Genomic DNA, 24801 nt, shown 5'->3' with positions numbered 1-24801 from the left:
ATAAACAGCTCGTTCATTGATTTAATTAACGCAGTGCTGAGATGTTGGGAGACACGTGGACCCCAACCCCCACCACCATCATAACTGAAAAAATGAAAAACGGCAGAAACACTTGGTTCATTAAAACAAAGTAACGCCAGTCGGCTACCGTATCAATGGGCATATTTTGCAAATGATAGCGTCACTATTCAGCAATATCGGGGAGGTGTAAAACATCTCCGAAACATGGAAATGTCAATTTAACCGGTCACTAGTTTTACGAAAACAAAGTAAGGACGATCGGCTCCATTTTTGACGATGCTGTGCCTCGTGGATGACATCCATTATCACCTATGATATCGGCATATTTCGTCGACGACAGTATTGTGATACAGCGATAATTGATATGGGGGGCATCTACATTACAATACATTGCGATATGTAACTGAAAAAAAAAGGGAATCCTTGTGGAACACGTACACTTTGTTTATGAAGTAATTTTTTATTTTTTTTAAAAAGCAACACTGATCAGCTACGATATTATCAGCAATAATCGACATACGGGAGGGTGGAACATCTACGATACATGCGATATCAATGTAACTGAAAAAGGGAAACTTGTAGAGCGCTCGGTTTACGAAAACAAAGTAACGACAAGGAGGTCCATTCTTGATCACGAGATATATATCGCTTTTATGACGGATTTATACAGTAGGATCAAACCTTCGTCCTGAAAAAGGCAGTAAATTCATTAACAACTAATCCATTCATTCACTTAACACAGATGTTGAAATGTATGGAACCCCCACCCCCCGAAACACATCACCATCATCATCACCATCGTCGTCATCATTCCGGAGCCTCGGAGGCCGGAGGAAGATTAGAGCCCTGATCTCATTCCCGGCACTTGTTTGGAGTCTGTCAGGAAGAGGAATGCCGGCATTAGCGAGCTAGCGCCACACACTCGTGATATGATGAAATAAGGAGGAAAGAGGAACGGAAAAAAAGAAGAAAAAAGACAGAAGGATGGACAGAGAGGACGCCGCTCTTCTCCAAAGTGTCACCGGGTTGTTTATTCTATTTTTCATCATAGCTGCCGGGGCAAAGATTCCCATTTTCTTTTATTCTGCCCCCAACGCACACACACACACACACACACACACACACACACACACACACACATATATATATATATATATATATATATATATATACACACCTTCCAACAAGAAAAAAAAACACTGCTCTCATTTTTATAGGTGTTGCAAACTCTCATGCCCCAGTGAAAATTACATTGTGAAATTTCAGGGCAGCTCCCCGCTGTCCCTCGCAGCCTTCAAGCAGCCAACAGACTGTGAAGGATAAATAATAAAAAGCTATTGATTATTTTGATGACTGCAAGATTCAATTAGGTATTAATTTTGCCCTCCAGTGGACCTATCAAGGCGAGGCGGGGGCAGAGGAAGGGGGGGGGTCGGTGGCGGGGGTGCACGCAGACGGGGAAATGTGTTTTGATGGCCCACATTTGATTTAAGTGCACTCCAAAAATCAAACGCAACACAAAGCGTGATGACTAGTGAAATTGTTAGCGGACACGCGAGTATTGAGCAGCCACGACAGCTTCAACTCTTTCTATTGATTAACATTTTCATAGATTATCATGTGTCACATCAAAGGCGCGCCCGGTGCGGTGACAAGCACATTACAAACGGGGGCCCTGAGACACAAGTGGGATGGTGTTGATTAGCGGGGAAGGGGGGGGGGGGGACCAACTATCAATACGGCTACGTGTGGTGTCATTATCTCGAAACAGCAGCATCCAATATCAATATCGCAATGTGCCACATGTTTATCTTTAATAATCTCGTATCAATACACCAGCATCAAATATCAATATATCATGTATAATCTTTAGCGATAAAGTACCGATACACCAGCCTCCAATATTGACATTGCACTTTATCATATGATCAGCTCTTATGATACGGTATGGAAACACCAGCATCCAATATCGATATTGCAATGTATCGTATCATTATCTCTCATGGTACAGTATCGATACATCACTGGCAACTACTAATGTGTGGTATCATTATCGCTCACGATACAGTATTGGTACAGCAGCCTCCAATATCAATATCACAATTGATCATATCATTATCTCTAATGATGCAATACGAATAAACCAGCATTCCATCTTGATTTTCCAATGTATCATATAGTTATCGCTAACGATACACTATCAATACACACAAGTCAAATATCGATATTGTAATATGTCTATCTCTAACAATACAGTTTTGATACACAAGTATCAAAAATCTATATTGCCAAATTTCTGATCATTATCTCCAATGAATGATACAGTATCGGTAAACCACTCCCCAATATTGATACTGCAATGTATCATACTACTGTATCGCTAGTGAAATAATATCGCTATATCAGCCTCCGATGTCGACATTGCAGTGCAACATATTATTATCTCTAAAAAGTCAGTATTAGCATCGTATGTTGATATCGCAATGTGTTGGATCATAATTTCTAACGGTACAGTATTAATAGAGCAGCATGCAATATCAATGTTGTAACCTATCCTATTATCATTTCTCACAGTACAGTATCACTGTACAACCACTTGAATCCTTTCTGACCACTCTCTAGCGACTTCTTCTTCTTCTTCTTTTCCTTTGGGCTTATCCCTTTAGGGGTCGTCATCCTTTTCCATGTAAGCCTATCTCCTGCATCCTCCTCTCGAACACCATCTGCCCTCATGTCTCCCCTCACGACATCCATCAACCTTCTCTTTGGTCTTCCTCTAGCTCTCATGCCTGGAAGCTCCATCCTCATCATCCTTCTACCAATATACTCACTATTTCTCCTCTCTCCCCCCCCCCCCCCCCCAAAAAAAGCGACTAGCAACTTTAATTCCCACAAAGAAACGCAAAACAAGAGCGGAATAATTTTTACTTTGTGTTCCGTATGACTAAAAAATTAGCCTGGTGGAAGGCAATCACGGTTTCACTTGCAAAAAGATATGGTATCCCTTTATACGTTGCAAAAGCAGTGATTTTTCAGCACGTTGGAAGCATTTGACTCAAGGCATGGGGATTCAAGCCGCAAACATTTTGCTCGGGTGGCCTTAGCTCACCTGTACAACTCGAATTGAAAAAGTGTTGTGATGATGAATTGTAGAATGTATTAAGGATCATGCTTTCATCCATACATGGTTTGACAAAAGGAACATTTTCCAAGAAGAACCACTTATCTTCACATTATCGGAAAGAAAAACTGAAGAAGAAAAAAACTATTTCAAATCTTGTTTGGTATCAAGTAGCAAATCCCAGAAGGGAAAATAATCCATCCATTTTGAATTATGTCATTGTCATCTGCTTTCTCTATAAGCGTTTGTTTGAAATGTGATTTTTGTGTGTGTGTGGGGGGGGGGGGGGGGGGGGGGAAATTGGAGATTACGGCAACTAAAGCTAACGCTCCATTTCTCCAGAAGCAGCAGTTGAGCTGGTGAAGAATGCAGTTACTATATTGTTTTTCCATCACACTCATTAAAAGGATCAACAGTTAGCCCCCCCCCATCACCCCCCTTAGCCCCCTCTCTTTCTCGCTCAACTGGGCTCTCCTAAAACGCTCCCTGGTGGATGATTGGAGTGTGAGTGCAGGCTGAGTGTTATCGTACGTTATCACCGTATTAAAAGGAGCTCTTTGAAGCTTATACAGCACCGGCAGGTCCGGAGCAGGCGGCAGCCTCGGATTGGTCAGGTGTAGCTGTGTTTTTTTTTTTTTTTTTTAGATAAACATACTCCCCCCCATCCCCTAGATCGATCGACTGTGCTGACATTCTGGAGCATCAAAGCTTTCAGCGGCCTAATCTGACTCCTTCTATGAGGGCCAAGAGGTTGTTTTTATGCTTTTATTTTTCACTATGAAAAATACCCTATGAAGTGGCGCTTGGACATTGCATTTCTCAAGCCATAAATAATGTAATGGTCTACAGAGAATGGCATGCTGTACAGCGGGCAATGCACTGGAGTGACACTACAGAGGACTCGCTGCCACTCAAAGTTAGTGGCGCCGTCTCCGGGGACCTCTGCCTTGCTTACGAAAAGGTGTGAAAATCTGATTTCCCGAAAAGGGATTGATAATTCTCTCGGAGGGTGGAAGCCTCAATCAATAAATCATTGCTAAGTAGATTGTAAAGAGGGGTGGGGGAAAATCCCACTCTTGGTATCACTGCATTAGGATTCTCCCGAGGATGGAGAAAAGGGGAAAATGGTAGTGTGAGACAATCTCAATAAAGAGGAAGCAAATCATACCGTTGGCATTCGGGTGGACGTTGGCAACCGAGAACAAGCTCACCAAGAGGCGATGCAAGGCTGCGGAATGAATTGGGGCCCCCTTTCGAGTCCCGGCACCCGTATGAACGGCGGGGAGCCCAAATATGGCCGGCGAGGGCATTTGATGAGACCTGCCAGGTGGCAAGTCGAAAAATACAGAGAAAATGTTCAAGCTATAACATGAGGCTGAGCGATTCATTCAAGTTTGAATGAAAAGTTTTTTTTTTTTTTTTTTCTCCAGTTTAGTAATTTAGTAATTTGGTCGCTATATATATTTAAAAAAAAAAAAACTCAAGTAATTCATGTAGCCCCTAAGCATGTTTATAGTAGTCTATATTAATAGTTCAAACCTTAAATGATTCCGCAAAATTTTATCCGAGCTCACTTTAATATCTTTTCAAACTCATCTCAAACTCACAGCCAAACAATCAGTATGGTCATTGAAGGAATTCACACACAAAAATAAATTGCCAACGATCGTAAAATAGCTCCCCACCCCTGATATAGACCATTTAAAAGCAAATAAGACTTCAATATTTCCACAGTATGTCATTAGTAAGGTTGTACAGTAGTTTGTACTTTTCCAATATTTTAGTAAGCTACATACATAACGGGAGCAAAACATAATGAACACATTCATTTGATATGATTTCAATCACTCTTTCAGATGTTAACTACAATATTTAATTCTGTATTAAATTACATTAATACCTATTTGTTAATTTAGGGGGGTAATGGCGTTTTTTCTTTTTAATCATTGGTAGAGGTTAAATATACTTTCGTAAAAAACAAAGCCTACTGTTACCTGTTTTCAGTCGACGGAGTTCAATTATGATTATTTTCATCGTTTAACATTTCTTTTCCGGCTGAACTACAATGCAGCGAACACTAACTCTAACTACGTTTAAAAACTAAATAAATAGATAAAAAAGACAAAAACATCCCCTTCCTCACCTGGATTGATTGTTTCTCGCCATAATCGTCACAATTCATCGACATTGACAGTTAGCTGGTGGAACGACGCAACCAAAAAGAACTACTATACCCACAATCCCCCACGACAGTGTTTCGATCATGTGATTCAAGTTGAAGGCAGGGGTGTAGTCTGAGGCAAACAAGCGTCAAGCTCGCTTTGTCGTGAATACATTTTTGGGTCATGTCGGGATCATAACCGTGCTGTTAGGGACCTCTAAGTAGGTTTCAAAGCCGGGTGAGGTGTATTGTGGGATACGTTGTGGCGTAAGGATGGGGGAAGTGGTGGAAGAGGTAAGACTAGCATGCTAACGTTAGCCTGCTAACGTTGATGCGACTGTCATTTGAATAGACGACTACCAAACTACCCGTCTAAACTCAAATGTATAGTTGTATTTTCTATACTGTATGTATGTGTTCCAAGCTCCACTCTTATGTTCCTTAATACACGACATCCCTAAGGTCTGGTCACAGGCATACATTTAAATTTTCAACATTTTATGCAATAGCAATGATAACGAATTACCTCTAAAAATGTTTTGTAACATGAACGTGAACTTGATGCAATAACTCTATGTGTCCAGAGTTTAGGACCACCCTGTAAAAATTACTCATGAACATAGCCAATAGACACTCATGTTGATTGGAGGTGCAACAATAAATCGACAACTCATCGATTATCAAATTTATGAGACAACTATTTCAATAATCGTTTAGAGACATTGTTTTATTTAAAATTGGCCAAATCCTCTGAGTTCAGCTTCAAGTAGTCCTTCATGAAAGCAGGCTGATTATCTTTTGTGTTTAATCAAAATAAGTTATTTACAAATGTCTGCTTTTACTGTGGAAAACAATGACAACAATTTGAAATAAAGTCCTGTTTTTGAATAAAAGGGTTGAAATTTAAAAGAAAAAGTTTTTCATCCAATCAATCAAAAACATAATTGACGGATTAATCAATTATGCAAATAATCAGTCGTTTTTAAACATACCCCAAACTACGATCCCAAAATAGTTAAATGTCATTTCAAACTCATTTTCCACAGTACCCTTAAAAATAAAATAATTGAAACAGACATTCTGGTGTGGATGTCGCCTCTTTGCAACCCATAAAAATATGTGTTACTACTTTCCTATTAGCCATTTTTAATAAGTTTTTGACTTAGCTATACATAGAAACTCTTTTTTTTTTTTTTTTTTTTTAAGTATATGTATCTCAAACAACTCAATGTGTATTTACTGTAGCTAACGTTTAGCAGCTCTCCTTTAGCAGCTGATCAGCTGTTTAACTGCCAATAACGATCAGGACCTTTCTCAGCATTATCTTGAGACGTTTACCACCCTGCTTTCTCAAGGAACCTCGCCTGCCTGTCGGACCTTTAATGGAATCTTTCATCACACTGCTGTTAAGCCAGCCATTGGCCATTGCTAGCCAGTCCTCCACTAACATCTGTGGCGCGTTTGGGGGGGCATCTTAAGGGCCTAAGAAAGAGCATAAAAATATGCAAAGGTTGAATCAAGGCAAATAGACTATACTTGTTAGATTTTTTTTTTTTTTTTTTTCTTCTTATGTTCTGAAAAGGTTCAGAAATGACCTAGGCAATTCTGCTATTAGCCTAAGTGTGTGTCTCTGTCTAAGTGTTAGCTAAATGCTAACATTCTGCGCTTCTGCTTCGATGCTATCTGGATTTCGGTGCCTTGTACTTGTGATGTGTAGTGATAATAAAGTTGAATCTAATCTCATGTGTGTTTCAAAAAACAGAGCAGAAAACCAAGTGAGGAATTTACGGATGAATCTGAGGTGAGTTCAATACATATGACCACTGATCCCTCTGTTATGAAAGAGTAGTTATTGTTCAGCGTATTATTTCTGTACTGTTAACAGCAATGTCGAGTGTGTGCACAGTTCTGTCAAGCGCTGGTGATGTTTAAAGTCCAATAAAACTCCACAACGCACATCCAGTCTCGATAGTGTCTTTGTCAGAGTTGTCAAAACACTCTTTCATGCAGTGCACACGTTTTTACCAGATCTGTCAATATTATGAGTGACTTTCAGCGTTTTGCTCAATATCTGAAAGTCACAAGTAGAGTAAATAAATTACAGTTTCACGCGTCAACCTGCTAGGAATGGCTGGACCCGGAACATAAGCAAAATAGTTTTGTCGTAAAGAATTTTATTGATTTATTTACTGTATTTGCAATAATTTGCATGAAAAGGACAAAAAAATTATCTAAAAAGTCTACACTTGATGTCAGCCAGCTAGCCTAGCAAACAAGTTAGCCGCATTCTCATATACATGTCTAAATTGACTAACAGTACCTAATGTGTCAAAAAAAAAAAAAAAGGATAAATTGTGAGTTTGAGCATGTAAGGTGATTATATCACCACTTGTTTTAAGCTTAAACCAGCTAACTCAGTTATTAATAGACTGGAAATGTCAAGACTAGCTTGTGTAAACTGGAAAAATGGGCCGTTATTCACCTTTAAAATAACTAATTGTTATTTTTAAAAAAATAATTATACAGAGTGGAATTTTTTTTTTGCCATTTTTATCCGAATAATCGATTCTAAAATTATTCGATAGTGACAGCTCATCTTTAATCCTGAGCAGGTAATACGTTTTAGACGCCGCACCATCCCACAGACGGTTTACGTGGCTGTCTAATTGTTGCTGTTCTGGTTAGCAAATGTGTTTAAGCACAAAATAACAATAACTACTATTTAAGAGCATTTGGAAAGATAAACTCAATGACATTAATGAGCGAGCTTGCACGTGTCCCGCACTCTTCTTTGGAAAATGCCCAGGACAGCAGCACAAAGGCACATTTCCATGATCTTGCATGAACTGTGGTGCCGTCATTTTCATTTTGTCATAAGGAAGCCTCATCCCCAAGTAAAATCCACGCATTTGGTCTTTTCATAAAACAAACTTAAAGTCTTCCGCCGGCATGAAGCAACACTGACCCGTTGGGTCACGGGCTGAATGTTACTCAAAATCGGCTTTACAAGCGATGCTGCAGTCTGTGGGGAGCTTCAACTCAAAACACTTAGTGTGCCGGTATGTCCCATTGAGTCGGAGGGGGTGGGTGGTAGCGGTGGGGGTGACGGTGGGACAAGAGCGTGGAAAAAGTGTTATTTTCAGAAACAATCCTTTCCCACTCAACAATGCCATATCTCGGCTATTTCCTGTGTATTATGGTGGTGAAAGCTTTGATGCGATGGCATTTGTCACGGGCTTTGCCGCCGTATCAAACAAGAAAAAGCCAAACTGTTTTCCCCTGCAGAGAAACTACCCACTTTCAAACTTTGCCATCTATTGCTGGCTGAGCCCGTTAAGTCGTCAAATTAGCCGTATTCCTTGGCACTGAGATACCATAAGATGGAGCCAAAACAATATTAACATAAGATCATATTTGGCCTGAGCACAATAAACGAATAGTTCGAGTCAAATGACTAAAGATTTTATTTGTAATTGACTAAAATCAATGACGTCATCTAGATTTTTTAGCATATTGCAGCACAATATCTCAATCCTTGCCGCTAGTCCCATAGTGTCGCTGTTGCTGGTATGAATATTGTATTTTTATTTTTCTATCCCTAACCCTATCAGAATAGCCGCAACTAACGAGGCTAGCCGCTGTTCTCATCCACAAGCAGCTAATTTAGTACTCTTGGACCTGCGCCAGCGTGTAAAGACTGTCGCCTTGTTGGCCAGACATTTCACTGCTCCACAGAGCGAGCGTTATAGTCTGTTGACGGCAGCAGACGAGCAAAAGTCCTTTGTAAACTGGCCAATTGGAAGACGAGATGTCAAAAAGACATGATTAGCGATCAGTCAACTTTAAGCGTTAAACGTCGACGTGGAGTAGTATAGTCGACTAATCAATTCAACCCTTTGCAAAAAAGGGAGTTTTTTTCAGCCAATAACGGAGGAAAGGTTACCATCCATCCATCTTCTACCGCTTATCCGAGGTCAGGTCGCAGGGGCAGTAGCTTTAGCAGGGACGCCCAGACTTCCCTTTCCCCAGCCACTTCATCCATCTCTTCCGGGGGGATCCCGAGGCATTCCCAGGCCAGCCGAATGGATGTAGTCTCTCCAGCGTGTCCTGGGTCGTCCCCGGGGTCTCCTCCCGGTGGGACGTGCCCGCAACACCTCACCAGGGAGGCGTCCGGGAGGCATCCGAATTAGATGCCCCAGCCACCTCATCAGGCTCCTCTCGATGTGAAGGAGCAACGGCTCTACTCTGAGATCCTCCCGGATGACCGAGCTTCTCACCCTATCTCTAAGGGAGAGCCCGGACACCCTGCGGAGGAAACTCATTTCGGCCATTTCGGTCTCTTCTTTCGGTCACGACCTACAACTCGTGACCATAGGTGAGGGTAGGAACGAAGATCGAGAGCTTCGCCTTTCGGCTTAGCTCCTTCTTTACCACAACGGATCGATACAAAGTCCGCATCACTGCAGACGCTGCACCGATCCATCTGCCTGTCGATCTCCCGTTCCATTCTTCCCTCATTCATGAACAAGACCCCAAGATACTTGAACTCCTCCACTTGGGGCAGGATCTGATGCCCGACCTGGAGAGGGCACGCCACCCTTTTCCGAGGAGGTGCTGATTCTCATCCCAGCCGCTTCACACTCAGCTGCGAACTGCTCCAATGAGAGTTGGAGGTCTCGGTTTGATGAAGTCAACAGAACCACATCATCTGCAAAAAGCAGAGATGCAATACTGAGGCCACCAAACCGGACTCCCTCTATGCCTCGGCTGCGACTAAAAATTCTGTCCATAAAGGTTATGAACAGAATCGGTGACAAAGGGCAGCCTTGGCGGAGTCCAACCCTCACCGGAAACAGACCAAACTCTGACTCCGGTCGTACAGGGACCGAACAGCCCGTATCAGGGGGTTCGGTACCCCATACTCCCGAAGCACCCCCCACAGGACCACCCTCGAGGACCCTGCCAAGGGTGTAGAGCTGGTCCACTGTTCCACGGCCAGGACGAAAACCACACTGCTCTTCCTGAATCTGGGATTCAACTTCCCGACGGACCCTCCTCTCCAGCACCCCTGAATAGACCTTACCAAGGAGGCTGAGGAGTGTGATCCCCCGAATAGGTTACCAGAATTATTCATATTAATAATAGCATACAAGTCTTTGTTGTTTTTGAAATACTAATACAATATAGGCTGTAATTCCCGTGCAATCTAAGGGTCTGGAATAAGGTGCATGGTAGTCATTGTGTAAAATGTTGACAGTACAGAGTTGAGGGAATGTGCTATTAGCGTTTCCTTCTCAGGGTGGAATTAAAAAGCCGCATGGCATCGGGGAGGAAGTATTTCCTTGGTCTGTCAGTGCAGCAGGGCCACCTGGCGATAGTATTGTACATGAGATGCTGTGGATTGTCCATGAGGGATTTTAATTTTTTGTTTTTTAGGGCAATGCTTGTAAATGACAATGGTTTTCAGGAATGTTTAACGTAGCCATCATCTCAGGGGTCTTCTTTGACACCCAGGAGGAGGACAGCGAGGAGGAGCCCAAGCTGAAATATGAACGCCTGTCCAACGGCGTGACGGAAATCCTCCAGAGCGACGCAGCCAGCTGTATGACCGTCCATGACAAGGTAGGGAAGGGGCCACAGCACACAATGGGGTTTGCCTTTCATATTGTTGCCACGTCCTCTTCAAAGTCGGTCTGGTGGGGCCGTTGTTTTCTCACCTCCACGCCTGGCCTTTCCTCTTCGGGAGACGCGCTAGACGCCATTGTCGTTTCCCCTTTTCATTCCCGCTTGTGAGAAGTTGCCAGCGCTCACCTGCCATAAGGGCGTGTCGTTCTTTTAGAAGCGAGCTGCTGAATCATCATGACAGCAGAGGCACGAATCAGACCCTCATTACCTCCACCAAGGAGGTTATGTTGTTTGGTAGTAAACAATTGAACCCGTTTTTATGAAAGGTAGAGCAATATTGGCTCCAGATAAGGTGATATTTCCTTGCCTAAAACATTAAAACTGTAAAAAATAAATTATTTAAAGCATTACAAGGAATACAATGTACAGTACTACTGTGCATTACTTTATGTTTAAGAGTTGAAATGCTGTTTAATTCAATGCCAGCCTTCCCAGTTAACATGGATATTTGACTTCTCAAGCCGTCAATGGCAGTGAATGTGTTGAGTGTATACAAAGTGTAGAAAAGTGGATGGTAGACAATTTACAATTATGTTGTTACTTTTTTAGTATTTCATGTTTATAGTATTTGTTCCTTTTTTCTGTTTAAAAAATATTTAATTAAAAAAAAGATGTTTATGTATGTCATTATATTCATATAATTATTTCTGTTATTACATTTTGGTTGTCCTTTTTTATTGCTTATTTTTGTTTAATTACATGTGGTACTACTTTGATTACATTTCTTTTTAAATTTTTAGTACCCTTGTAAAAAAAAATCCAATTTTAAAGATGTATTTTTACATTAATTACATTGTTATATTGATATATTTTTACTACTTTTATTTACTTTTCTTTTCTCTTTTATTAAATTTCTTACTATTTTTGTATTTTGTACTGTTTATGTTGTTTTTTGTCATTCCATTTTATACATATATATATATTTTTAATATTTTCTTTACTTTGACAATTTGAGTCCCAAACTTCTTTTGCAACTTCTCACAGTCAAACGAGTCACATTCTACATTTTTTAGGACCCCCGTGTGGTCACACTCGCCCGCGTCCCCCTCCCAAAAATTCCCGCTTATGCTGCTTACCACCATGAACGCGCGCATGTGGCCTCATATTTTAAGCGTCTGAATGGGGATTTCCGTTTGAACAATCCCCCATTCTGATAAATCCCTTTTAAAAGTTGCTGCGCCTCACGAGCCTCCAACCCTTTATTTATTTTATTTTTTTTGTATTTCCTGCTTATTTTGTTTGGGAAGATTGCAGCGGGTGCTGTGTGACACGCTCAGCTGTGCCTGTAAATATAAGCATTTCATTATAGGCTGCACTCAAGCATGGTGCTGGGCCACATGCCGCCAGAGGGGTGGGGGGGTACGCAGGGGTGGGGGGATTAGGCTGGGCTGCAAGAACACACACTTAAAGCCACACGTTTTCTATTTTTTTTAATACTTTTTTTTCTCAGTGGATATGCACGCCCCGCTGAAGCAAAAAACACCCAGAAAAACACTTGAAAATAATAGCCCTGTGCTGAGTTTAGTTTAGCAGCGAGAGGGTGAAGAGAAGTCACATGTACAGTGCATTTATTATGCTGAAGCATTTTAATTTAAGAAGAAATGCCATTTCACACTGTCTGACTTAATAAAGACCAATGGCAATTTCACACTTTTGCTCCCAAGCACACCCAATCCGCACCCTTTCTCTTGCTTTTCTTTTTTTTTTTAAATCCCTTTTACCTACACACACTCACGATTTAGTTTTATAATTCAAAAATCTTGAATTTCTCTGGCTGAATTAATACTTCTTTGTTGCTTTTATATATTTTTTTACAGTTTATTGCCTTGGGGACACATTTTGGAAAGGTCTTCCTGTTGGACATCCAAGGAAATGTCACCCAGAAGTTTGAAATTGTAAGTATGAGTATTACTGAATAAATGATACTGATATACTGTCGCATGTTTTATTCTTTTTTTTTTTTTATTTTATTTTTTTTTATTTCTGTAAAACAAATGTATGTGTAAGTTTAGCCGTGGTTGTTAGTGGAAGTTAGGAGAGTCTTTGCCACGTGGCTCACTTGAGGTGCATCTTTTCGAAATTAAATCATATGCTAGCCGTTTATTTTTATGGGTAATGTTTTAAGATGAGTTTGAATTTATAGCAGTTTTGATCACAAAACAAAATAGGTGGAAGTGTTGTCAATTACTCGTTTATTTTTCTGTCTCATTACTGTAGATGCCTAAATTGTAATAGAATAGTACATGAATAATTCTTTTTTTTAATTTTCTGTAAATAAGACTTGACTCAGTGTGTTAACATTTATTATGTTAGCAACCTGGCTAGCTAATCGATTTAAAAAAATAAAAATAAATCTGTAATTTTCCCAATGAATCAAGCATAGCCTATGCCCAATTCTAGCTAAATGCTTCATATCTCTAATTTAAAAAGAATCTAAGGATTTTACCTCCGTTTTTAGCCACAATCATATTTTTGAAAATAAAAAAAATATAGACGCAAATGAAAAATTGCCATGCTTTTTCTGTCCCCGTAGAGTTCAGTGAAGATCAACCAGATCAGCCTGGACGAGAGCGGCGAGCACGTGGGCATCTGCTCCGAGGATGGCAAGGTAGGAGATTATCCATTTTATTGAGCAGAGAAGCGGCACGTCGCCATTTTCCATCGGCACCCCTTATCTGGCGCCAAATTTTACGCGAAAACCGTCGGATTGAAATATTCAGCAGGTTTAACAGCGCCAGTGTTAACCTGCTGTTTAATCTCTGAAAATGATCTTCTCCGGATGGTTATCATCATTAGCAGCATCCTCCAAGGGTTTGCCAGTCAAGATGCTCTCACACTTGATTTAAGGGGGCTCTTGTAATCCCTACAAATCTAATTTAATCCTTAATTGCCGCTGAGATGGTATCAGGATATGGTGTTATTTTCCCCCCCAGGTAGTTGTGATGCACTAATGGCAACTCAGCGGCCCTCTTACACCCCACAAGAGGTGATGGCAGAGTCAGAGATTAGCAAACTTCCAAAGCCTGCATGTTTTTTTTCCCCCTGGAATCAAGGTGTCCACTAATTGGTAACCCGGTGGAACAACTCTGTTGTTTTTTCCATGTTTTTTCCTCATAGGTCCATCTGGGCATTTTGCAGAGAGGGCAATTAAAGCAGAGGTGTTGAGTTATTCACCTTTTCCCCCCCTCTTTCTCCAGGTGCAAGTGTTTGGCCTCTACACCAGAGAAGGCTTCCACGAGAACTTTGATTGTCCTGTAAAAGTGAGTAACAGATGCCCTATACAGACAAAAATCGTAAGCCCCTTTCACGCTGCAGCCGAAATTTGCTTTTATCCAAATGCTATCTGGTCTCTGTTACGCCGCTCATACAAATTCCCAAGATGAGAAATTTCCAGGCCCGTTCTGCGTTGGTACCGGTCACACGGAACAACAACAGGGGAAAAACACAGTTTAGCTGTGTCAAAGGGGTGTCAGACAGGTGTTAGACTTCATAGATTCGTTACCTCCGAAGCCGAGAAATTGCTGGGTTGCTATCGCCAACACAAGGTAATACATCAATGTTAGCTAACTTAATGTGTAATGCAAGGCTTGACACAGCCGCCGGTGCACGTTCAATAACTTTATTGAACAAACTGTAAGAAAATGAACACGTTAGCACATGAGCACATTCATACACGAGCTGTCGATGGCCACAACTCACGGCGAGTCACTCAACACACAGCCAGTTAACAGCCAGCCAACTCTATAAACTGTCACTCGCTGAAACCCACGGCACTCACCAGGCCAGGCCCCGTCTTTTAAATCCATGAGCACTTAAAGTCATAGAAACTACAGTAGAACGTATGATAATGCAAAATCAATTTGTAGCAGAATAATCACTGGGATAATTCGTAAAATAATCTATTCTAAAAATATTTGATATCTGCAGCCCTCGTATCAACATGGTACAGGGGTTATAAAGGCAACCTGGCAAGACCAGGTGTACCAGAGGCGGGATGGCGCTTGTGTGAAAAGGAATCGCTGAAAGTTGGAACAGTGGTATTAAACACCTAATTTACACACCTTTCACCTCAGCTGTCGCTGTTCTGGACCACAAAATGAGGGCCAGACAGCTTCTGTGTGAAAGGGAAGAGCAGAAATCCGGAACAAGTGTGCAGTTTAACCTGTTTGACACCCCTTTTACCCTCCCTGTCAAAGCTGTCGTCACTCCTCTAATTATCTGATTGCGGTATTCCGTGGCGAGATTCCGTGGCAGGTGTGCGGAAAAATTGCACATATCCCGCCTTCACTGGGTTCTGCGTGAATTGCTGATCTTCGGGATGAATGGGATGAAAATCGTCACTCCAGAAATCTTTTATAGTCTTAAAAAGTGAGAACCAACTCCATATTTTCTTATATTTTCACTCTGTGTGTGTGTGTGTGTGTGTGTGTGTCTGTGTGCGTCAGTGTGCGTCATGTCCAAACATCCCATTACTTTTTATTCATAGGCTGTATTTCCCTAACTGGAATATTGCAAAACATCAATCCCATTCCACTTTCCCAAATCCTAACAGTGTAATCTGTCCTGTTAGGTGGTGGCATTACACCCCCAATTTTCTCGATCCAACTACAAGCAGTTTGTCACCGGTGGCAACAAGGTAGGTTTGAATAGGATTTCTAACGCATTATTCACCCTTTCACTTTTTATTTTTTTGCCCTTTTATTCCCAAAGCCATCATTCGTGGTAGTCGCTCGCTTTGGCTAATAATGACGGTTTTTCTTTGTCTGCCTGCCGTGAACCAAAAAAACCAAAAAACAAACACTTTTTCTGTCTCTTTGGAGTGCTCTCAGGAGAGCGGCCCATTTCCACAAAGTGCTGCCCAGCAATACAAGACATTGCTGCACAAGAGAATGGATCATTATCGAGATGCGACATAAGTACCCTGATTTACGGGTTCCCCAATTTATGAATTTTTAAGATCTTTCCGGCAAGTGTACTGAATGTTGTGGTCGTTGAGTATACATTTAATAATGCCATTGAGTATTTTTAGATCAAGCACACTGACATTTATACAACAAGGAACGTTTCTTTCCCCGTCATTGTTAGCAAGCCGCTTTGCCATTTTCTTTGAATCGCCGCCATTTCCTCTCACTGAAGGCCTCGGCGAGGCACCTGCCTTGGAAATCAATGCGCCTCGACGGGAGACTGGTCCCGTATGAAGGAAAAATTCAATGTTTGCCACTGCCGTTCTTTTGTCGTGTCGTCTCTTTGTGGGCCGAAGAGTTTATTAGCGGCCGGTTCTCGGCCTTCTCGCTGATATTTTGTAGCTTTTGGATTGCCATATGTGGATAGAAATACACATTAGGTAGTATAAATTATAGCATCCCCTGTTGGATACTCGTAAAGATAAGAAATGATGGATTACTAACATGTTAACATAGCGCAAGTCGGCCACCCCAATACAAGAAGTGCTATGGCAGACCAATGGCTGTCAGGTGCCATTTCTCATGAGAACTGCTAAAATGATAAGATCCTAACAGTTGGTATGCTAACGTATAGCTAGAGAAAAAAATAATTATAAAAATGAAAATCATTCAAATTGCATTTTGATTGAAAAAAAATAAAAACGTGATTATTTAAATTAGATTTTAATAATTAAATTACAAAACGAAATTAAAAATCCACTTTTACTTGAACATGTTAGCCCTTAAAATGTTTGTATTGCATTTTATCAAATATTCATAAAACAGACCATTCCCTTGCTGCGGATAGAAACACATCAGTCTGCCTCTCCATCAACAATCTACTGTTCATACACTGCCCTCTATTGATTGCACGGCAGCACCGCTTAGCACACGGGCAGTGACATTTTCCTTTTATGGTTTTCTCGAAGCTTCTCTTGTACGAGCGCAACTGGATGAATCGATGGAAGATGTCCGTCCTGCACGAAGGCGAGGGCAGCATCACAAACGTCCAGTGGAAAGCCAACCTCATTGCTTGGTCCAACAACGTGGTACGCATCCCTCCTGGAGTACAACCTTTATTATTACAGCATGTGTGATTGAGACTCGATGCCATTTGTTTGGGGTAGGGCGTCAAAATCTACGACATTAGCACGAAGCAGCGTATCACCAATGTATTGCGGGACAATGTCAGCCTGAGGCCTGACATGTACCCATGCAGCCTGTGTTGGAAAGACAACACCACCCTGATCGTGGGCTGGGGGACTTCCATCAAGGTTTGTCACGATATCTTGATTTTATTAGATGACTTTCTTCGTAATTTGACATCTTTCTCCATAGATTTGTGTCGTAAAGGAGCGAAATCCCACGGAAATGAGAGACCTGCCCAGTCGTTATGTGGAAATAGGTATGGAAAACTTACTTCTGCCATTTAACAATATGTAAGGGTTTAATTCTTATCTTTTTAGGAAAATGCCACATTAATAGACTTCTCAACTTTTATTATTATTGCATTGTTAATGAAATTCAATTTGTGCTTTGCAGTTTCCGCCTTTGAGACGGAGTTCTTCATCAGCGGACTGGCACCGCTAGCAGATCAGCTGGTCACCTTGTTCTTTGTGAAAGAGAACCCTGAGCACATGGTAAAGAAACCAGGTAACATGGCAAATGAAAAGAACATTTGATATTTCTGACATTTGTTTGGGGACAGGACGAGGAGTTCCTGGCCCGGCCTCGTCTGGACATCATCCAGCCTCTGCCCGAGAACTGTGAGGAGATCTCATCAGACGCGCTGACCGTGCGCAACTACCAGGAGAACGAGTGTCGCGACTACCGCCTCGGTGACACTGCAATGGCAACAAATCTCACAACCTTTTGTGGTGTTTTTATGGTTCCGTATAGTTTTAAATGAGCTCTAAATCATACGTGTGTTGGCGCGAGCAGAACATTCTGAGGGAGAGTCGCTGTTCTACATCATCAGCCCCAAAGATATCGTGGTGGCCAAGGAGCGGGACCAGGACGACCACATCGACTGGTTGCTGGAGAAGAAAAGGTACGAGGAGGCCCTGATGGCCGCCGAGATCAGCTTTAAAACCATCAAGAGGCACGACGTCCAGAAGATCGGCATGGCCTACATCAACCACCTGGTGGAGAAGGGTGACTACGACAGCGCCGCGAGGTTGCTTTATAATAATACTATGCCTTTTATACCTGGACACTCAAATAAGATCCAAAGACTTGGTTTGGCATATTGAATCAAACTTTATTGACACACAGCAACGGAAGGCAGGGGGAGGGTTAATGAACATAATTACATTTCGCAGATGTACCTAATGGAGTAGCCACTGAGTGCATTTTCACCATTGAGTACCATAGCGACAAGTGTGAGGGATATATATATATATATATATATATATATATATATTTCACTTGTTTTCATTGTTGTTCTTTTTTTCTTTTATTTCTTTTTTGTTCTTATTTTAATTTTTCTGTTTCTTTTTCCATTTCTTCCTTTTTTCCATTTTTTTATTTATTTTTTATTTATTGCATTTGTTCTTTTTAAACATTTTTCATTCTTTGCCTTTTAACTCATTTTGTTGTCTTTTGTTTTCTTTTCCCTTTTTCTTATTTTTATTTTCTATTTTTGTCACATATTTTTTCAGTTACTTTTTTCTTTCTTTGTCCTTTTTCTTATTTTCCTTTTTCTTTTCCCTTTGTTTTTTTTCTTTGTCCTTTTTTCTTTTTTGTTTTCTTTCCTTTTTCTGGTTTTCCTTTTTCAATTGTCTTCATCAGTTTTCAGTTTTTTCTTTTCTGTTTTTTCTCTCTTTTCAAATGAAAAATGAAAACCTTATCTTAAAAAGGTAAGAAGTTGTCATCATGCCATTTCTGGAATGTTTGTACTTTTTCTACTTTGCATATCAAGACGGAATATCATTCAGTGTGTGCGTCGTGTATATTTGCGTAATATGAAGACTTCTCATGCAGAAAGTGTCAAAAGATTCTTGGGAAAAACATGGAACTGTGGGAAAACGAGGTTTACCGGTTCAAGACCATCGGACAACTGAAGGTAGGTCTCGATGATATCCATGTATTAGTACTGTCATTAAATGAGCTTTAATATCAAGATTTTTTTACTTATCAATTGTAGGCCATCAGTCAGTATTTACCCAGAGGGGACCTGCGTCTTCGCCCTGCCATCTATGAAATGATCTTGCACGAATTTCTCAAAACGGACTACGAGGTACTTTGGGTTCAGTCAGCAAATGTTTATCGTTTAAGCAGATTAGCGCCTCAAACTGCGTTTTCTCCACCCCCTCCCCCGTCCCGCTCAGGGTTTCGCCACGCTGATCCGAGAGTGGCCGGGAGAGCTGTACAACAACATGGCCATTGTGCAGGCCGTCACTGACCACCTGACCAAGAACCCCATGAACAGCACCCTCCTCACCACGCTGGCTGAGCTGTGAGTCGGCGTATTCTGCCATTTGTATATTGGACAGTTATCAGTCTTCCAAGGAGGTCCAATACATCCAAATCTCCATTCCGCCTTTACAAACATAATCACGATGTCTCAAAATTAATCGAAATGTATGACAATTAACTACATTATGAATAATTAGCAGTTGTAGTAGAATAAAATGGACATTACTGGAACAACTGCTAGAGGAAAATATTGGTGTTATTTTGGTGAAAACAACCAGCTTAAATGAAAAGTATACCGTATTTTCACGACCATAAAGCGCACTTAAAAGTCGTACATTTTCTCCAAAACGGACGGAGCGCCTCATAATGCGGCGCGCCTTATGTGTGCACCGAGTTCCAAAATCTGTAAATGTTGTTGTATGATGAGCGCTCCGCTTGACTGACTGGGAGCATTTCCTGCCGACGCGCTGCTTATACAGAGGAAAAGCGGACGTGGCTGAGGACCGCATGCGGCAGTAAAGGGGCAAGGGTGCGCGTGAAGGAGGACGCGTGTTTGATTGAGAACTTGGCCAGCTGTTCATTTCGGATACAGAACATGAGGACTTTGATGGATTTGTGGATGAGGATTGATCAAAAAATAATGTGAGTACATTGTTAAATACTTCAATAAAGTACAACCAAACTCAGTTTTGCTCCCCCTGCCTTTTTAAAAACATTGTTTTAGCGTGCATGCATGCTAGCGTATGTTTTAGCGTGCATGCATGCTAGCGTATGTTTTAGCGTGCCTGCGCCCAATAATACGGTGCGCCTTGTGTGTGTGTTAAATACAGAAATAGACCCCGTAACTGAGACTGCGCCTTTTAATGCGGTGCGCCCTACGGTCGTGAACATACGGTAATTTGTTTACCTGTATATAATGATAACAGAATAGAATAATTACAATTTATTGATTTTTTTTTTTTTTTTTTCCTTTTTGTTCCATTTATTTTTTTCTTCGTTTTTTCTTTCTGTATTCCTTCTTTCTTTTTGTTCTTTTTTTCATTTCTTTGCTTTATCTTTTGATCCCTATTTTTTCTTGTTGTTTTTCCAAAAATTATGGGACTTTACAGCAATTCATGGGACTAGAATGGACATTTTGAAACATTTTGTTTTATTTTTATTACGCAAATTAAATGTAGTTGACTAAAATCTGTCAAAATGTAATTTTAGTGTGCATGCATCTCCATTTATGACAACAACAAAAATGTCCATTATTATTAGAACTAGGGATACAAATTGTGGACATTTGCCGGAGGAAAAATATCTTGAATATACAGGGATCAAGTTGTAATTTATAGGAATTAATGTGAATGAAATGTTATCTTTTTACTATGTTGGGGCCAACGGTTAACTTCTGCAGTTAAATTCTTTTTTTTTTGGGGGGGGCAGCTACACGTACGACCAACGCTACGACCGAGCGCTGGAGCTCTACCTGCGTCTGCGCCACAAGGATGTTTACCAGCTTATCCACAAGCACAACCTCTTCTCCTCCATCGAGGACAAGATCGTGCTCCTCATGGACTTTGACAAAGAGGTTTGTCTCGCATCCTGTGTCACCATGGTGACCGTCCCATCCATATTCATTGATGTCTGTGTGTGTGTTTGCAGAAAGCCGTGGACATGCTTCTGGACAATGAAGACAAAATATCAGTGCGTCCAATGTCATGTTCTTCATTTGTGAAGATGATTATCATGCCTACCTTTTTCCTTTTTTCTTTTGTTTTTTTCTTTTTCTCCCCTCTTAAGATTGACAGGGTGGTGGAGGAGCTGGCAGACAGACCTGAGCTTCTACATGTGGTAAATTGACATCCCAGAATACAATTTTATCTAATTTGTTCATTTAAAAAAATAATTAAACATAAAAATCTCCATAGGAAATAATGGAAAGAAGAAGAATGTCTTCTCCAAATTTACACCCAAGTCTGAATTTTGAAATTTTGCCAGAGCTCACGTTGCATAACACATGGAATGCAATGGAATGTTAAAAATGAAGTCTGGTGTGGTTTTGACAGTGCTTAATTTCTTTTTACACTTGCACAATTGTTAAAGATTGAGTCTGTTGTTGTTTTGCTGGTGCTTAACTTCTTTTTACACTTGCCGCAATGTTCAAAATGGAGTCTATTGTTTTGATACTTTTTTGGGACACTTAAAAATGAAGTTAAGCACTAACTGTGACAAGATGTGATGATGCCGACAAAATTATTGGGACGCCACCAGGAGTTTGGTACTGCTTACTTCACATTACTTCCTGTTTGTATTCTTCTTTTTCTTCTGTTGCGTTTGCTCCAAAAGTCCCTTTCACCTGATTCCACCGTGTGCATCTTCTCTTCCTATCGTCCTCACGCAGTACCTCCACAAACTGTTCAAGCGGGACCACCACAAAGGCCAGAAGTACCACGAGAAGCAGATCGCCCTGTACGCCGAGTTCGACCGGCCCAATCTGCTGCCCTTCCTGAGGGACAGCACCCACTGCCCGCTGGAGAAGGTACTCGCACCTGGAAAACATCTCAACATCTGCCGCAGGGCTGGAGAAGGTGTGGTCCGCGGACCACATACGGCCAGCTCTGTTTTTCAATCTGGCCCAATGAGCGTTTACATGATCAATCAAAAGACCTGTAATATTTGTGCTTCCCCCCCCATATCTTCTTTTAACTAATGTATCTCATTGAAATCAAAGTATACTTATAGTTAATTGATGCATTGTAAAGGAAAAAGAAAAGAAAAGAACAAAATCTAATTAAAGTATTGGGTGGGGAGGTTGTGTTTATTTTGTTTGATTTAGTTATCTATCCAATTCAAAAAATATATTGTTTGATTTTAGTTTGTTGATTTACTGTGTAATAATAACAAATATTAGTGAAATCAACAATTTTGCATATGCGTTTTACTTTGTGATGAATGGTATTTGTATTTACACATTTATGTATAATAATTTTTGAAAAATGTAATAAAGAATAACGTAGTTTTATTAACAAAAACAATTTTAATTCCACTTTTGTTTGTTACTTAATTTTTGGGTTGCCCACCGCTGAAACTACCTATCTCTCGCAGGCTCTCGAGGTTTGCCAGCAGAGACACTTTGTGGAGGAGACCGTCTTCCTGCTCAGTAAGAATGAATCATATAATTGATTGTAGCGGTCCATGTGGCAGTCATTTTAACGCGAGCGCCTCCGCAGGCCGAATGGGCAACTGCAGGCGAGCGCTGCAGATGATCATGAAGGAGCTGGAGGACGTGGACAAGGCCATCGAGTTCGCCAAAGAGCAGGACGACGCCGAACTGTGGGAAGATCTCATCACCTACTCCATCGACAAGCCGCGTGAGAAATCCGACCATCCTCTTTCACGCGGTGAGCCTGACAAGTTTCACTCAGTTTTTCTTTTTTCTCCAGCCTTCATCACGGGCCTCCTGAACAACATCGGCACGCACGTGGATCCCATTCTGCTGATCCATCGCATCAAGGAGGGCATGGAGATCCCCAACCTCAGGGATTCCCTGGTCAAGATTCTCCACGACTACAATCTGCAGGTTCATGCTCATGTTTGCATGTGTCAGTGTGTTGTTTGATATTTTTACTCCTTACGGATCAGTAAAGTTTTCAGATTGTGATTCGAAGTAGCACATATTTTTTAAGGGTGTAATATTGCACTTTTAGTTAAAATAGCAATTTTCATATAATAAAATAGTATTTAAAATTTTTTGAAATGTTAACATATTAATATATTTAGTCTGCCTAATTAGCATGTGATTCCTAAACAAATAAAATTTTGGGCTAAAATGACAAAAAAAAAAATGCAGTTATAAAATGTATCATTGATTAATACATATGTTATTATATTTTTAAATATCAAAGCTATAGAATATACAGTATATGCATTGGGTTTTTTTTTGCTTCCTACACAACTTTTTATTTGGTTAATATAATAGCAATACAAATCTAAAATATTACAGATATTTTGTTAAATATGGTATAAAGTTGATTTTTATTTTTTTTAAGTATATTACATTTAATATACATTTAAAAAAAAAAAAATTAAATTCAGCATGTTGTGTTTCTTCCTAATCAACAGATTATGCTACGGGAAGGATGTAAGAAGATTCTGGTGGCCGACTCGCTGTCGCTGCTTCAGAAAATGCATCGCACGCAGAGCAGAGGCATCATGGTGGACGGTTGGTACACATTATTTGGGGTGGTATTTTCACATTAAAACTCATATCAAAACTAATGTGAGCTTTATCTTGCAGAGGAGACCATTTGTGAATCGTGCCATGTGACGATATTACCATCAGGTACATCACACAGAAATCCTTCCAAGAACCAAAGTAAAACTAAACAAGTGAATGTGGTGGCACAAGTGTGCACACCCTCTTATAGCTGGGGACGGGTTAGGGTTAAATAAAGTTCAGATTTTCGGTTTTGAAATTATTTATCGTGGTCTCTTTTTTGTTCCCCCCTATCACAAACATCTGGCATTTGAAAAGGGGTGTGTAGACTTATTATATCCACTGTATACTTGTGTGTTTCAGACATGGCTAAAGCGTTTAGCGTAGTGGTGTTCCACTGCAGACACATGTTTCACAAGGAATGTTTACCCTCCATGGGAACGGTAAGAAATAGAATAGAATTAGAACTATCCAACATGAATATAAAATTTTACCCAGTGTTCTTTATTTTTATTTATTTATTTTTTTCCTTGTCAGATTCCTGTAGTGCAGTTTTGCAACATCTGCAGCGCAAAGAGGCGTGGGCCCGGAATCGGCATCCTGGAGATGAAAAAATAACATTGCTTTACTAACACAAAAAATAAATGCTATTTAAATCTGTGTACGCCAACTCTGATGACTGTACCTGTTCTGCTTGACTGTGATTTGCTGGTGTTGAAATAATCAAATAAAACCTGTTAAAATAGTTTTTTGGTTTGGTGTGTGTTTGTTTTTGTGTGTGTGTGTGTGTGTGTGTTTATAATGATTATGCACTGCATTTTGTAATCCATTTGCGAGTGTCATAGTGTCTTCTTGACCTAGTGGTTAGCACATCTGCCTCAATGTTTTTAAGTTCTGTGTTCGAAAGTGCTCGTAGTTTTTCTCAACAACAATCAGTCGTGATAGGCTCCAAGCGCTATAGAGGATGGATGGATGGATGGATGGTTGTTTATCCACATGATTTACTGGCGACTAGTCAAGTGTTGTACCCTAAAGAGACTGCAGCTCACCTAATGAGGACAAGACACATGGAACATGTCATCAATGTTCTGGCTGGAACACCCACAGAAATACCTTCATGTGCTTTTTCTGTCAGTTTTTACAGTTTCTATTTTTTTAAACTGAGATTAGTATATTCCGTAAATTGTTTTAAAAAAAAAAATTTTAAATTACAGAACGAAAGAAACATGACGTTACAGCAAAACGTCACATC

The 24801-nt window shown here is 40.6% G+C and overlaps 1 protein-coding gene across 2 annotated transcripts; it reads left to right on the top strand.

Annotated features, from left to right (window-relative positions):
• The first annotated feature begins 5407 nt into the window (after nt 1–5407).
• vps41 (VPS41 subunit of HOPS complex) lies at nt 5408–24297 on the top strand. 2 transcript variants are annotated; one of them, XM_061666697.1, is made up of 27 exons: nt 5408–5597; nt 7066–7104; nt 10818–10925; nt 12806–12883; nt 13522–13596; nt 14186–14248; nt 15559–15624; nt 16861–16980; nt 17059–17205; nt 17270–17336; nt 17474–17571; nt 17640–17769; nt 17873–18107; nt 18914–18995; nt 19077–19169; nt 19261–19388; nt 20777–20921; nt 20996–21037; nt 21134–21184; nt 21735–21872; nt 22439–22493; nt 22564–22704; nt 22777–22913; nt 23456–23555; nt 23631–23675; nt 23913–23992; nt 24087–24297. In XM_061666697.1, exons 1-27 carry the CDS (start codon nt 5577–5579, stop codon nt 24165–24167), a joined length of 2565 nt encoding a protein of 854 aa, XP_061522681.1. In that variant the 5' UTR covers nt 5408–5576; the 3' UTR covers nt 24168–24297. The 2 variants fall into 2 exon arrangements, with proteins under 2 accessions (XP_061522681.1, XP_061522682.1); XM_061666698.1 differs by lacking the exon at nt 5408–5597 and having other exon boundaries at nt 10771–10925.
• Nucleotides 24298–24801: the final 504 nt, after the last annotated feature.

Source organism: Phycodurus eques, chromosome 21, assembly GCF_024500275.1.
Source record: "Phycodurus eques isolate BA_2022a chromosome 21, UOR_Pequ_1.1, whole genome shotgun sequence".
NCBI lineage: Eukaryota > Metazoa > Chordata > Actinopteri > Syngnathiformes > Syngnathidae > Phycodurus > Phycodurus eques.
The sequence above is the reverse complement of the archived record's forward strand: the minus strand, read 5'-3'. Positions and strand labels throughout refer to the sequence as shown.

What these genes read in the sequence shown, in the direction of transcription:
- vps41 (XM_061666697.1), top strand. Translation starts at nt 5,577, where the DNA reads ATGGGGGAAGTGGTGGAAGAG. An exon ending in TGGGGGAAGTGGTGGAAGAG is followed by an intron (nt 5,598 to 7,065) that starts GTAAGACTAGCA and finishes TTCAAAAAACAG; the next exon opens with AGCAGAAAACCAAGTGAGGA. An exon ending in AAGAGAACCCTGAGCACATG is followed by an intron (nt 17,572 to 17,639) that starts GTAAAGAAACCA and finishes GTTTGGGGACAG; the next exon opens with GACGAGGAGTTCCTGGCCCG.